This window comes from Sminthopsis crassicaudata, chromosome 3 (genome assembly GCF_048593235.1).
Source record: "Sminthopsis crassicaudata isolate SCR6 chromosome 3, ASM4859323v1, whole genome shotgun sequence".
NCBI classification, from domain to species: Eukaryota; Metazoa; Chordata; class Mammalia; order Dasyuromorphia; family Dasyuridae; genus Sminthopsis; species Sminthopsis crassicaudata.
In genome coordinates, this window is record NC_133619.1 from 353,440,051 (window position 1) to 353,455,606 (window position 15,556).

General features: G+C 36.6%; 1 protein-coding gene across 1 annotated transcript in view; it reads right to left on the reverse strand.

Annotated features, from left to right (window-relative positions):
- The window catches only part of MYO7B (myosin VIIB), a 136,773-nt gene that overhangs the window by 89,172 nt on the left and 32,045 nt on the right, over positions 1-15,556 (reverse strand). Inside the window, exons 6-13 of the mRNA XM_074301720.1 lie at positions 12,091-12,212; positions 10,540-10,682; positions 9,366-9,479; positions 7,912-8,065; positions 5,294-5,370; positions 3,879-3,998; positions 1,207-1,349; positions 231-441 (exon numbers count right to left, since the gene is read on the reverse strand). Of these exons, the coding sequence (XP_074157821.1) occupies positions 231-441; positions 1,207-1,349; positions 3,879-3,998; positions 5,294-5,370; positions 7,912-8,065; positions 9,366-9,479; positions 10,540-10,682; positions 12,091-12,212 (1,084 nt within the window). The remainder of the gene's footprint in view (positions 1-230; positions 442-1,206; positions 1,350-3,878; positions 3,999-5,293; positions 5,371-7,911; positions 8,066-9,365; positions 9,480-10,539; positions 10,683-12,090; positions 12,213-15,556) is intronic.

A 15,556-nucleotide genomic window follows, 5' to 3' on the forward strand; every position in this document is an offset into this window, starting at 1 on the left:
CATCATTAAGCCATTCCAGGATCTGATATTGTTCTTTGAGACTTAAGTGAAAATCCATCAATGATTCCATGATTTCAGGAAGAAGAATAATTTCCTACAATTACTTGATGAATTGTTTGCAATGTTAGATATACAGATGCAATTTAAAGGTATTTTTTGATAAGAATGAACACTCCCAAATATGAGTGTGAGTGATAACTGGATTCCACAGTGCCAATAGAGACACTCACCTTAGGGAATTTGCTTTCCTCATCCATCAATGAAATGATGTTCATTGGTTTGAGAGCTAGCAAGTCCAAAGTGGACCGATTGTCATTGAAATGGATGTAGTTCCAAGAGATGTTTTCCACATGGTACTCTTCCTGCTCCATTGTGAAGACATGGCGGACAAAGAATTGTTGGAGATGCTCATTGGCAAAGTTGATGCAGAATTGCTCAAAGCTGTGGGGGCAACCCCAATGGGATCATTAGTCCTGTCTTTCAGGATATTACTCTAGTTTTTCCCCTCGAGCAAAGCTTCCCCAATTTTTCTTAATTCTATAGTATGCCAAAATGTTTTTGTCAAGATATCATGAATATCAATTGTTATAGTCCACACTGTGCAATTATCCTAGCAGTCTGTCCATGCATACTCTTTATCCCCAAAGATACTATGCACACACACACACACACACACACACACACACACACACACATATTATATATGTATTTAAATACACATTGCTTATCACATTCATATAATAATATCTTACATATATTATATCAAAGCTAAGTTTCCCTCTTTGCAACTTTCACTCATTGTTCCTAGGTTTGGTCACTGGGGTCAAGCAGAATAAATTTAGTTCCTCTTCATTTATTTAAAGACAGCTATCATATCCCCAACTAAGTCCTCTTTTTCCTGGGCTAAATATTTCCAGATCCTTCACATAGTCCTTATTTGACTGCTGCTCATGGCCATTTACTATGAACTACATCCTCTTGACCCTTTCTCCCTTATCAATGTTCTTCCAAAAATAATGGCTTCTGGAACTGAATTTTATACCCCAGATGTGATATGCTTCAGATCAGTGTCAAGAAGACCATTCAGGAAGGGAAGGCTGACAAGAATCTCCCTAAGATCACTAGAAAAACGATATAGGGAAGCAATACTCTTTCTTTGCTCACCACCTCTCTGAATTCCTTAAAAACAAATTGAGATCTTCATACCTATTTTTATGAAAGTTTTCAAAGCCAAATATGTCCAGGAGGCCAATGGACCTGTGCACATTCTGAGGGTCTTGGGAGGGTTTCTTGAAGATTGCAGCATTGATCTTGTTGACTATCCATAGGAAGAGATGTCCATAAATTCCCTGGAAATGTGGTAAATAACAGAGGCATTGAAGTAGAATAAGAATGAGAGAGATAAAACCACTTCATCTAACTTGTGTACAAATTGGGACTTGACATGTTCTCAGCAAATCATGGAGTTAACAAGCTGATCAGCTTGTTAGCAGTATTTTTTGATTACCTGTGATCAAATACAAAAACATGTAAATAGCTTTGCAAATAAATTCTAAAGTACTCATAATGCTAGCAACCATCATTATTATTATTCAGAACTTTGCTGAGTGCTAAGTAGTGTACAAAACAGATGAAACTTGACTATAAAGTAATGAAGACTAATTTTTAGTTTTAAAAAATTTAATTAAAATGCATGTTTTAAGGTAGTCATATTGGGAGGGTATACGTGTTGGGCGGGGTGGTGTATGTGTGTGTGTGCATGTGCGAGCATATGGTAGGCCTGGGTCTCTCCAACTTTGGGTTACATAATTATCATGGCTATTCATACCACTACACTGAGCAGGGGTCACCTTATAACAATCCCTTGAGCAAAGCGAGCACCTTCCAAGTCAGCTTATTAAATAGGATTCTGGCAACAATCTTGTTGGCAATGCCTAAGAGAGAGACCCTCACTGCCTGTTACGGTCACAAGATAACCTGTTTCCTTTTCCTTTATAGATATGGACAATGGAAGCATCCTTGAACTTCTGAGGAATAACCTCCTCTTGCCATATAACCTGAAAGATTTCAGTCAGCTTTTGAATGAACAATGGACCTCTACTTTATATGTATCTGCCAGAATATAAAAAGTACCAGACTCTTTGCCATACCAGATGAACCTAATGACATTCAAACCCTTTTCTTCAATTGGAAGTTTTGCTAGAGAAGGATTGATTTCAACTTGAGGTATACAGTCAGTGGCTTCAGTATTGGTTGATAATGGTTTGTTGAGAACATTATGGAAGTGTTCATTCAGCTCATCTCCCCAGGATCATGTCATTATCATGATCTTTGGCACATAAATAGTTTTCAGGGAATAATAAAAGTGCTTTGGATTGTTACTATTATCATAAAACTGAATACTGTAATGATGATGCAAAAGACTTTGATCAATACAATAATCCATGAAAGTTCCAAAGTTCTTATAGGAAAAATATTATCCACCTTTCAGAGAGAGGACTGATGAACTCTGAGTGCAGATTGAAGAATTTTCCCACTTTATTTTTTATTTTATCTTTTTCACTGTCAAATGGCTAATATGGACATTTTATATGACTTCACATGTATAATGAGTAATCCTATTGCTTGCTTTCTCAATAGACAAGGAAAAAGTCACAGCGAGGGAGAGAATTTGGATCTCAAAATTTGAAAAATGAATGCTAGAAAAGAATTGAGAAATTATTTGAAACAAGATCCAAATTAGCTACTCAGAATGAATTTTAAGATAAAAATGAAAAATGAAAAAAGCTGGGAAAATGAATGCATTTTCAATCATTCATACATATAATCAAATGCTAAGGCAATGGCATAGTTATGATAGGCTTAATGTCAAAGGTAGGACTCAAATTGGACCTTGAAGATGAGCTAGATTTCCCAATAATCAAATAATAGCTAAGCAACCATAGGAGATATGTGTTATCAATACCTCCATTTTACAGATGAGAAAACTAAGATTGAGGTCACACAGTTAGTGTCTTGAGGAAGGATTTAAACTCTGATCTACTGGATTACAAGTCCAGCATTCCATCTATTCATTATTCTACCTAGGACATTACAAATGAGGAAAATTGCATGTGCAAAAGCATATGTGGGACAGAATGATTTGATTGAAGCAAAGAATGTGCTCAAATACTTAGAGTACAAAGTATTGTGAGTAGAGGAAGATAAAATTGGATCAGTCAGATTATAGAGAGCCAGACATGAGGAGTAGAGTTGGGATAGGGGAGAAAATAGGAAAGAACTTTCTTGTAGGAAAGAGAAATGAAAAAAAGGTATGGTTAGCAATATGAAGGGGGTGAGCACCTTAGGAAACTACACCATGGGATATTGTAAATAAATGGTAGAGAGCTTGCATCAAAGGAAACCATTAAAAGTCCAATGTGAAATGTACTGAAGTGAGAAACAATCTCTAATCATAATGCTGGAATATGAAAACAGATGGAGTTGTAAAAGAGTAGAAGTGATATGGAGGGTATGGGAAATGATCTTAAGAAGGGAAAGGAAAGTCCAAGGTAATGTTTGGGAATACTCCTTTGCAATAATATTGCTGAAATAAAAATGACAAAACAGATACAATCCTCAGTCATTCTGATGAAGTGGGAATTAGTTCTGTTAAAATAGAAGATCTCAGGGCAGGGAAAGACACTAGAATGTATGAAATAGATCTAAGAATGTGGCACTAGGGAACAGGAAACAGGGTGTGAATCTCTTCTGGCTCCTTTCAGTTACCTGAAGGACACCCAAAAAGTGGAAAAGGTCTAAATATTCCCGGTATCAAGCTATAGGGGAATTTGGGAAGGGACCAGAGAAGGATAGATAAGAAATATGAATCTTTCCACCTTGACAAAAGCATCTCTCCGGTCGCTGGCTTGGAGGATGTTCAGTGGTCGGGAGACCCCTTCCCCTCGGATGGTGATGTAGTGATTGGTCAGACAGGCCTGGAGTTCCATATCCTTCACCTGTGGAAACATCAGCAGAACATCAGGGGATTATTCTCTAATGAAAAAAAAAAAAAAAAAAAAAGAGTGATTCTCTTTAAACATGTGGCTACTGAGCCATAATGTAAGCATGAACTCAAAGCTGATTTTATAATATTCAACTAACATGCATTTATTAAGTGCTTGTTATGTACTAGGTAGGTACTAAGCTAAGACCCAGGGATTGGCAGAAAATAGAAAAAATAATAGTCCTTGCCTTTAAGGTGTTTACATACATGGGGGAGATGACATATGAATAAATAGGTAAATATAAGATACAAAGAGGATAGACAGAAATAAAAAAAAGTCTTAGAGGAAGGAAATAAGCACTTATTAAACAAATACAATGTACCAGGTCCTATGCTAAGCACTTTAAAAATGCTATCTCATTTGAGATTTTTTCAAAGACTTTGGAAGGTAGGGGTTATTATTATTCCTATTTAGAGTTGAGGAAATTGAAACACATAGAGATTAAATGACTTTCCTGGGTCCCATTTAGCGATCCAGTAAAATATCAGATTTTCGAACTTGAACTCAGGTCTTCCTGATTCTAGGCCCAGCACTCTAGCCACTGCCTTACCTGGCTGCTTTTAGAAGTACACAATAGCAATGGGGGATGGAAGGGGGGAAGAGTGGAAATCCCAGAAAAGGCATGTAGGTGGTTGTGTTTAAACTGAGCTTTTAAGGATTCTAAACTGATTTTTTTTTGGAGGCATTCAAGATGAAATGACTTGCTTAGGGTCACACAGCTAATAGCTAAGCTATATTTTTTTGGATTTTAAAAGGTGGAAGTAAGAAGAGTTTTCCAAGCACAGGGTTGGGATGGAGGAATGGGCAGTGTTGCAGCTAGTCCAAAAGGAAGGATATGAGATATCAAGTGTCCCATGTAGTAAACGGCAAATAAGTCAGAATAGCTTGATTATGGAGTCTATAGTTTAAAAGACTTGAAAGATAAGAAAGAATCAGATTGTAAAGAATTTTAAACTCCAAACATAGCAGTGATTATAGAGTTTCTTGAGGTTTCAGGAAGGTCATTTTAGGAGCTGAATGGAGGATGGATTGAAGTGGGGAGAGACTTGAGGCAGGGAATACAATTCCAAAGCTATTTTAGTAATCCAGGCACGAGATAGCATAGAAACAACTGTGTTTCATACGAGATTCATATAGGAAAAATTGGAGATATTAACTTTTAATTCCAGTGACTTCCTTGTCTAGAGGGAAGAGGAAAGGTTTCTTATGGAAGATGATGAGGAGAGAAATAATCATAACAGTTTTACCTCCAATAACTTAACAGCAGCCAGAAAGTGTGGGGTCTCAACGACATGGGAGCAGTCCAGATTATCAGAAATAGCAGCTAGAAGCCAAAAATAACAAACATCTATGAGAAAGATTGACTCTGAGATTTGAACATAAATGTGTTAACATGTAACCGTGAACATAAACATGTTAATAAAAGAACATTTTAATGAAAATAACTATATATTTCAAATCCAATCATTTACTAGAAGAACATTGTTTTGCATATTTTTACAAATCTCCAATGTATGGCTTCAAAGAAGGCTACTTCTACATTCAATATATTACATATAATATATTGTTTTGGTTTAAGTATATGGAGACAATCCAGCCTCACACAGATAATGTGGTTGCAAAAAAGGAAGGGTGTTTTAATAAGCAAATAACATTTTAACAGATTATGGAAATAGCTTTGATTTCACAGATTTCCTCCCTTGAAAGGTTTTTGGGGACCTTCTGAGGCCCATGGATCCCACTTTGAGAACTGCTGGATTAGATCTCTTGCCACGGGCCAGAGATACCCAGAAAGATTAACAAGTATGCAAAGAGCAGACCAATCCTGTTTCAGAAAGAATTACATTCTATGGGAACTATCTCTGGAATTTCATTAACTAGAGGCCAAGGTATTTGCAAAAGGTCAAAATCAGTCAGTACTAGGCTGGTTTCAGGGTCATATTGTACCCATAATGTCATACTTGAATTCCAACCTCCTTAACTGAGGGTAGAAAAAACAATTTTAATAAGATCCTTATGAGATTTTTGCCCTTATATAAATTAATCACTAATTTTTTTTATCATCTTTAATCTTGTCCCTCTTTGTTGTTGTTGCAAAAGCAACTGAACTGTTGCAAAAGTACTGGAATGGTTTGCCATTTCCTTCTTCAATTTATTTTACAGAGGAGGAAACAGAGGTGAACAGGGTTAAGTGACTTGGCCAGAGTCACACAGCTAATAAGTGTCTGAGGCCAGATTTAAAGTCATGTTTTCCAGATGCAGCACTCTATCCACTGTGGCACCTAGCTCTTTATCTACTCAATTATCTCTTAGGGTTGTCCAATACATAATACATCAATTAAGTTCCCTTCCCATTCCCTGCATGTACTATATTTGTTCTAATCTCTAATACTTTTGCTTATACCTTTCTGACCTTCTGTCCAAATTTACCTGCAAAATCTACTCCTCCATTTACCCGGAGCCTACTTTCATATTTAAGACCTAGTAATAAAGCAGGGGTCATAACAACAACAAGAATAATAGTCAGCTAGGTGGTGCAATAGATAGAATGCCAGGTCTGAAGTCAGAAAGACTGGTCTCAAACTTATTAGCTTTGTTAATTTTGCTTGACTCAGTTTCCTCATCTGAAAAATAATCTGGAGAAAGAAATGGCAAATCATCCCAGTGTTTTTGCCAAGAAAACCCCAAATGGGCTCATGGAGAGTTGGAGACTACTGAAATGACTCAACAAGAACAACAACAATAATAGCTAGCATTTATATGGTATTTTAAGACTTTTATATGTTATTTAATTTGAACCTTGCAACAACTCTGTGAGATAGGTGCTATTATTACTCTCACTTTCTAGATGAGGAAACTAAGAGTTAAAGGAGTTGGCCTAGGGTCAACAGATTAATTAGCATTTATTGAGAACCTACTATGTGCCTGCCACTGTGCTATGGGCTAGGGATATGTACAGAGGGCAGAAGACATGCCTGGCCTTGAGGAGCTTACAATTTAAATTTATTTAAATTGTAATATAATTTAATAATATATATACAGAAATATATATTTAATAATATATAATAAAATAATTTATAAATATAAATAAAATATAAAGATATATTAAAATAATAAAAAGAAATTTAAAAAAATTTAAAAACCACACAGTCAGTATCTAAGGTAGAATATTAACAACATTTTCTTCACTGCACCACCTACTAAGTTCCATCTCCTCTGTGAAGTATTTTCTGCTAATTCTAGCCTTTATTCTCTATTGACTACTCTTATGGCCCTTCCTTTTTCTATCATGTATTCTAGTGCCTCTATAATTATATTCAGCTTAGCATTTCATTATCTATTACTGTCCTAGGTTTTGTTTTTCCTAATTTTTCACAAATGTACAAATCTTACCTAGGCCAAAATCATCAGGTTAGTCAATAAACATTTATTAAGCACCTACTATGTGTCAGCCACTGTGCTTGAAATACAAAGAAAGGCAAAAGGTGGTCCCTGCTCTTAAGGAGCTCACAATCTAATAGGAAAGACAATAAGCAAATAAATATGTGCAAACAAGTTATTTACAAGATAAATGGGAAATAATTAAAAGAGGGAAATGATATTGAGACTAGGTATCCAAATTTTAAGCCCAGAGATTTCTCTAAGACATTAGGATCATAGGATCATAGATTTAGAGTTAGAAAGGATCTCAGCAGTAATCAAGTCCAATCTCTCATTTTAAGGAAACCCAGGCACTGAGAGGTTAAGTGACTTGTCCACTGTCCACAGTAAGTGTCTAAGCTAGGATTCACACCCAGGTCTTCCCGACTCTAGGTCCAGTACTCTATACACTGTGCCACTTAGCTTCAAGAAGAACCAGACTTACCTGAAAACTCCACATTACCCAGGTGAAGAATAGCTGCCAACAACTTGCTAATATCCCAATTTTCAGAATCAGAGAACATAAGAACCTTCATGGCAGAGCGAAGGGAGGCATAATCCTTGACATCACTGCGACCTTCACAAGATGTGCAATGCCCCTAGAGAAGTAGAACAAGAATGAGTATCAAATAGTCCTTGAATGTCCACACTGCCCTTCCCCCCACACACACTTGTGACACTGATTTTTAAATAACAACCCAATGTCATCTTAACGGTACAATATTTTTCATCTTACAAGAAACTTAGCAAAGAAAAGAATATCATGCAAACTCTGTGTGTCGGTTTAGCAGAGCTTAGGATCAGTTACCTAAGGAGAAGGGAGGAGAGACAGAGAGAGAGAGAGAGAGAGAGAGAGAGAGAGAGAGAGAGAGAGAGAGAGAGAGAGAGAGAGAGAGAGAGAGAGAGAGGAGAAGAAGAAGAAGAAGAAGAAGAAGAAGAAGAAGAAGAAGAAGAAGAAGAAGAAGAAGAAGAAGAAGAAGAAGAAGAAGAAGAAGAAGAAGAAGAAGCAACAGCTGTAACAGCAAGTATAAGAAGAAGAGGAAAAGGAGGAAGAGGAGGAGGACAAGGAGGAGGAGGAAGAGGAGAAAGAAGAAGGAGAAAGAGGAGGAGAAGAAAAGATGATATGATTCATTACATGGCTTCAGAAAAGACATTTATCCTCCCTAAGGCTATTTACTCTCATGTCAAATAGAAGTGATAGTCCTTGCTTTTCAGAAGTATTAGTGAGGATGCAATGACATATGTGAAAATGCTTTTAAAAGTACCAAGGCCTATGCACATTTGAGGTTGCATTTAAGAAATGCAAATGGTAGGAAATAGGGAAAAGGTTTGTCTTTGGAGTTCACAAGGCATACTCTACAATTTCTGCATTTGGGAAAATCAATACAAAATATGCTTGAGGGAAAATAGCATGAAACAGATTCTCAAACACTGCTGAAGAGGATAGACCCGTGGCATGGAATCCAAGAGACTGGGAGATGTTGGATGTTAGCATGAGAAAGAATATATTAATTTGGCAGCTAATTTACCATCTGAGATTTTTCTAATTATTCTTGCTAAGTACCAAACTCTAAGCTGCTGAATGTCTTCAATTTGTTATCACCCTCTAAATATTAGCTCCCTGGGGCAAAGTCCCACCACAGCTGTAGCTTAGTTAGGGCCATATGTTGTCTTCTCTGGGCTAATGGCTTTTAGCTATTGTGTGATAATTAATCAAAAAGAGCTAGAGCCCTTCTTTTTTTTTGGATAGTTTTTGCTATGACATAATTTTACAGAGAGATCTTCTTTCCATATAAGTCAAGCTCTTTAGAAACTTGGATAAGAGGGTAAAGAGACTGATGAGAATGGTAGAGATGGGGGGGGGTAATAGAAAGAGAGCTAGAGAGTTGTGTCCCTTACCATGGTGAGATAGTTGTATTCTGAGACTGTTCCCAAACTCAGTAGTTTCTTTTGGTCCTCATTCATCCCCATTAACAAGCAGTAAAAGATGTGGTAGTTCCTCTCTTCTGGGGCCTGGGAAGAGGATAATGTCAGAGAAAGATGATTTGTCGATAAAACTTAATGGTGAGAACAAGAGAATGTTTTTAATTTTAATTTTCAATTAACAAGCATTTATTTTTTCTCCCTTCTGCAATCTCTCAATAATAAAATCCTTGTAATAAATCTGTACAGTTAAACAAAATAAATTTCTGCATTGCCCATTTCCAAAAATGTCTATCTCATTCTGCATTTTGAGTTCATTCCTTCTATCACAAAGTGGGCAGCAAGCGTCATCAGTCTTCTGGAGTGCTGGTTGCACATAGTCATCTTTGGATAATTTGTAGATGTGTAAAAATGTTGAGAGGACTGTCACATTGGAGCAGACCTACAGTCTATCCAATGGAAGATTTTGCCTTTGATAGAATGTGGCAATGAACATTCAAATGAAGTTGTCCTATCTGACAATGACCTTAAAACTTAGGTACATAGTTCAAAACTGGAACATGATAACTTTTTAAAAAATAATGGAGTATTATTATTAATATTATTATATTACTAAAAATAATAAAAGGAAAGAAGGAAGGAGGAGAAAGGAAGGAAGGGACAAAGGGAGGAAGGAAGAGGAGAGAAGTAGGGAAAGAGGGAGGGAAGGAGAAAAAGAAACAGAAAGAGAAGGGAGGAAGGAGAAAAGAAAGAAAGAAAGAAAACACATCAACATTCTGATTTTCGCAGAATCAAAGAATCATTGAATCTGACTTCCATTGAGTTGCAAACATGTATGAACAAGAATCTCTTCTACAATATACTAGGGCAAATCCAATCCTTGCTTCACATCATGACAATCTTTTAAATCCTTGAATATGGTTCTCATGTCTCTTTCTAAATCATTTCTTCCTGGGATATCTCTATTTTCTTCGACCTCTGGATACCCAGGAGGGGAGATGTAGATAAGTCCAAGAGCTGGGTGTCAGGGTAGTGGAGGTATTAGAAAGAAGATAAGGAGAGAAATTGAAGGCAAACCACAGTTACTTTCCCAATTCACTGTGGACCACCTCTGTTGCTCAAAATGATCTTCCATGTGAGATGGACTTACCTGTCGGCAGACCCGGGACTTCTCCAGAAGGAAGTGTTCTATCTGGGCTCCTTCAATCACTCCATTTTTGTTGAAGTGAAGTTCAATGTATTTCCCAAAACGGCTTGAGTTGTCATTTCGAACTGTCTTAGCGTTGCCAAAGGCTGAGAGATAAAGTGATACCGGAGAGGTCAGAAAAGGGGAAGAAGTATGATTTCTTATCTATTAGATAGATGGGCACCACAGGTTCACTGTAGAGTAGGAGTGGAAAAGGGAGTGATGGGACAAGATTATGAGATGGGATCTTAGCATTGCATGCCATTCCTCTCTATGAACAGAAAGTGATTGATTGTAAGGTCCAATTTATCCCCTTCTGATCTCTGTGGTAACTAGGTGGGGCTTGGAAGACCTGAATTTGAATCTTGCCTTACACTTACAAGTTGTGTAATCTGGGCAAGTCTCAATTTCCTCATCCATCCATCCATCCTTCCATCTATCTATCTATCTGTCTATCTATCTATCTATCTATCTATCTATCTATCTATCTATCTATCTATCTATCTAAGGGGAGCTAAGTGATTGCAGTGGATAGAGCACCAGCCCTGAAGTCAGGAGAGACTGAGTTCAAATCCAACCTCAGACACTTAACACTTCCTGGCTGTGTGATCCTAGGCAAGTCACTTAATCCCAATTGCCTCGGGAAAAAAAGTTCCTCATTTATAAAATGGGATAATAGTACTCACCCCTTAAGATTGTTGTAAGAATCAACTGGGCTAACCTATGTAAATGGCTTTGTAACCCTTAAAACACCATATAAGTGCTAGCCATTACTATTATTATTATCATTTAAGGCAGCATCAGATAAGCAGCATAATGGCTCTATCATCTATCAATGAGCTTAGCTTGAACCATATAGTTGTTAGGTCTCTAACAAAAAAGTCCCTTAAAGAATAAATAGCTCTGCCTGTCTTCATCTGGGATTTCTCTTTTTCCCTTGGAATTTCTGAGGTCACCCAAATTTTGTATAACATCTTATGTTTACATGCAGGAGCAGACTTTGGATTACTGAGGAATCCTCATGGACTTCACGTGGACCACAAACCACATGTACAAACTACATTGCTTCAGCACTAAGGGTGAGGCAATTCTAAACCTAAGAGTACTAAGTCGAGATCCAATGTGACTGATCTAGCTTGCTTTTCTTCAAACCTGACACCATGTCTCCTCTTTCTATATACCTTTTCCTAGTCTGTTTCCCATATCTGGATGCTCTCCCTCCTCACTGCTGCCACTTCTTAAAATCTGCCATTTTATTTAAAGCTTGACTTTTACTATCACTTTTTAAGTGAAGCCTGACTCACATGCCAGTTTACATATTGTTTCTCCTTTTCCTCCCCTCCACAATAGAATGTAAGATCCTTGAGGGCAGGGGCAATTTCATATTTAATTAACCTTAGCACTTTCCTCATTGTCCCAGTGTCCTGTAATCAATACTTGTTGATTGATTGGTTGATGGGAAAAGGGATGGTTAAAAGAGGAATGCACTTTCTAAAGAATTGGTGACCCACCTACCTTCCAGAATAGGGTTGGCTTCTAGGACTTGTTGCTCGATTGAAGAATGCTGGCCACTAATGATGGCTAAGAATTGAAGTATTAATTTTGTTGTCTCTGTCTTCCCAGCTCCTGACTCACCACTGAAAAGAACCAAAATTCAGCCATAAAGTCAGAAACACAGGGTCATGGGATTTAGAGCTGATTTAAAAGATCATCTATTCCCATCCAAAAAAAAAAAAAAAAAAAGATATGAAGAAACATGTTATCTTTTCCTGTGTGATAGAAGCCTGTTTTGTAGCACAACATAGAGCTTGACATATAAACTGACAGACAATAATAATTGGTAGAGTGCTTTTATAGTGATCAAATAACTTTCATATCCATTAAAGCAGTAGAATATAAGAGCTCGAGGGGAACTTGAAGATCTCAGGTTTTCATCTATAAAATGAACTAGATGCAGTTGTTTGTTTTTTTTCCTAGCTCCTATTCAACCATGACTCTGAGGTCAATCAGGAGTGAATACCTTTTGATCCATCAATACCATTACTAGTTCTGTGTCACAAAGAGATCAGAGAAAATGGGGGATAGACCTATATGTACCAAAATATTTATAGCCCTTTTTTTCATGGTGTCAAATAATTGGAAATCTCCCATGACCTGGGGGATGGTTGAAGCAGTTGTGGCATATGATTGTAATGGGGTACTATTATGCTATGGGAAATGATGAGAGGTTTCAGAAGAAACAAAATTCAGAAGAAAAGAATATTTATATTTCTATATAAATTGATGTATATTGAAGTGAAGAGAACCAGAAGGTTATTGTGCACAATAATAGCAATACTGTAATGATGATCGCTATGAAGACAGCTATTCTGATCAATACAATGATCCAAGACAATTCTAAAGAAGTCATGATGAAAAAATGCTATCTATTTTCAGAGAGAAAACTGATGAATTCTGCAAATAAAGTATAATTCTAAAACTCTCTCTCTCTCTCATGCACATAGTAGGTACACAATATTTATTTAATATTAAAATAATCAGAGTTCTGATAAATGCACGTAACCTTGGTGAAAAAGTGGTGAATTAGATATGTAAAATAGTACATATGTTGTCAAAGACAGTCAATGTGTCCATTTGTTTTTTCTTTCTTGAGAAGGAGACTTTGGTTGAAGGCTGAGAGAGAATTACTGGGAAAGACAATGATTTTTTAAATCAAGAAATAATTTTTTAAAATTAATTTTGTAAAGGTTTTTAATTGAAAAAAATAAGTGTTTAATAGTCTTGTGTTCATCATTGTAGACTGGGTAAGGGAGTATTTTCCACATTGACTTTAAAAAAAATTTAAAACAGACAATAGATTTTTCTGTTTTATGAGAACAAAATCAGAGTAAAAGAAACCAATATTTATTGAACACCTACTATGGTACCATGTTGGGCATGTGTAGAATTCAGAACTTATAATGTGCTTGAAGCAAGGGTAGTCCTCTGTCTCCCTTCCTATGAGCTTCCTATCCCCTTCCTTCTACTTTAAACTCAATCTCCAATCAGATTGGAAGAGTGGTCAGGAAGAACAGAGAATGGGATATTCCACTTGATGTGTCAATAGAACAGTCACAATTCATTTGTATTCCACTTACATGGATTGTTTCAGGTATGTCTGATATTAAAGCTATCCCATGATAATAACCAGGGCTTCTTTTATTAAAATATTGGCATTGTCCAAAAAATGACTAATTACCCAGAAATCATGTCTCCTAAACTTTTTAAATGCCACAAGACACTTCTCCTGTGTTCTATTTTGTGATGTCATGTTTAGCACAATTTAGCAGAACCAGCTGAGCTTGAAGTCAGGAAGACAAGTTCAAATATGGGTTCTGACATTAACCTTTTTCTGCCTCAGATTCTTTGTTTGGAAAATGGGATAATAATACCACCTATTTCCCAGAGATGTTAGAAAGATCAAATAAAATAGTGTTAAAAAGAGCTTAGCAGAGTACCTAGCACATATATAAATCTTAGTTATCTATTTTTATATTTTTTTATAAAGGTAATTTATTTTAAATTGATGCCTTTCTCTTCACATACTCTTTATACAAATTGCCTTTGTTGTTGTCCTATGTAATGTTCTGTTGTCTCCAGAGACTGCAGATTGCTCTCTGGGAGGAGATCTGCTGTCTCAACTCAATCTCTCGGCCAGATTCTTCTTCTTGTATCTAGCTGCCAACTCTGACCTAGAGTAGACTCCTCCTCCCCCAGAGTGCCGCCCTCTTTTATCCTCCCAGAGAATGGGCATGGGGTAACACAAGGGCTTGTGGAAAGATTACTTCTACCAATGAACTTGCTCCTTTTAAACATGTAAGCTCCTCCCCAGAAGTTCAAAGGGGTAAAACTCCCTTTAAAGGCTGGAACTAGAGAATTGTTAGCACTTAGTAAGAACCTAACATCTCCCCCTTTCTTTTGATTTAGAACATAGGGTGGTTATGACCTTGAAACATAAATTCATCAATATGGGAGGCATTATACATAATTACATATATTACATAAACACATAGTAACATAGTAGCATAGTAACACAATACATACTAGAAGTATGTAACAAATAACATGATCAAATAATCATAAATTGAGAATTTATAAATGTCCATAAGTCCATTGTCCCTTAGTCTCATCTTGTGTTAGGAAATTCAATGATTCCTGCTGGTTTTAAAGTTCTTTAACAGTCTTCTTATTAGCCATGCTCTTTCAGTGTCAGATATTTCTTAGACCTTCTCTTTTGTTTTGATGTTTTTCTCTTTTTCTGTCTCTCTCCAGGTGCTTGTTGCCACCTATCTGTTTCCTTCTTCATCTGTTTCCTTCTGTTTGTTAAAATACAAGCAAACCCTCTCTCCCAGGCAGTTAACCTATCTAATTTCCTTCTATTTACCACTTTCTAAATCTCTTCTCATCATCTGGCAATTACATTGGAGTTGTTTGCACTGGAACATCTTGGGAATATAGTCTGTTCAGTAATGACTTGACTGGTAGGATAAGAAATGCCAATGGAATGGGCAAAATCAAATTCAATGCAAAAACATTTAAAAGCAAAATATTTATAAGCCAATCCATAACCTGTTTTAAATGCATGTGAGATTCCTACAATGGAAAAATGGTTTATCACATGCCTAGCTGCTTCTCCGGATTGGAATGAAGCCATAATATCCATTGGTCTTAAAACATTAAATTTCAAACCATAAGAGTTTTGTCCTATAGGGAGCATAGAAGAGTGAAAAGAAAGATAAGCTGTGTAGCCTTCTGCCATGCTCCTAGCTTCCTCTTTAGTTATCACAATTTGCAAATATAAAACTCTAGCAGCCTGATTATAAAAGATATGATTTGAAGGTCCACTCTGAAAATGGACATGTAGGGTTTAATATTTATCTGAGTGTTTTCTCACCAACCTTTTCAGTGGTCTGCCACTCCTACAGATAGGAAAAGGACACTC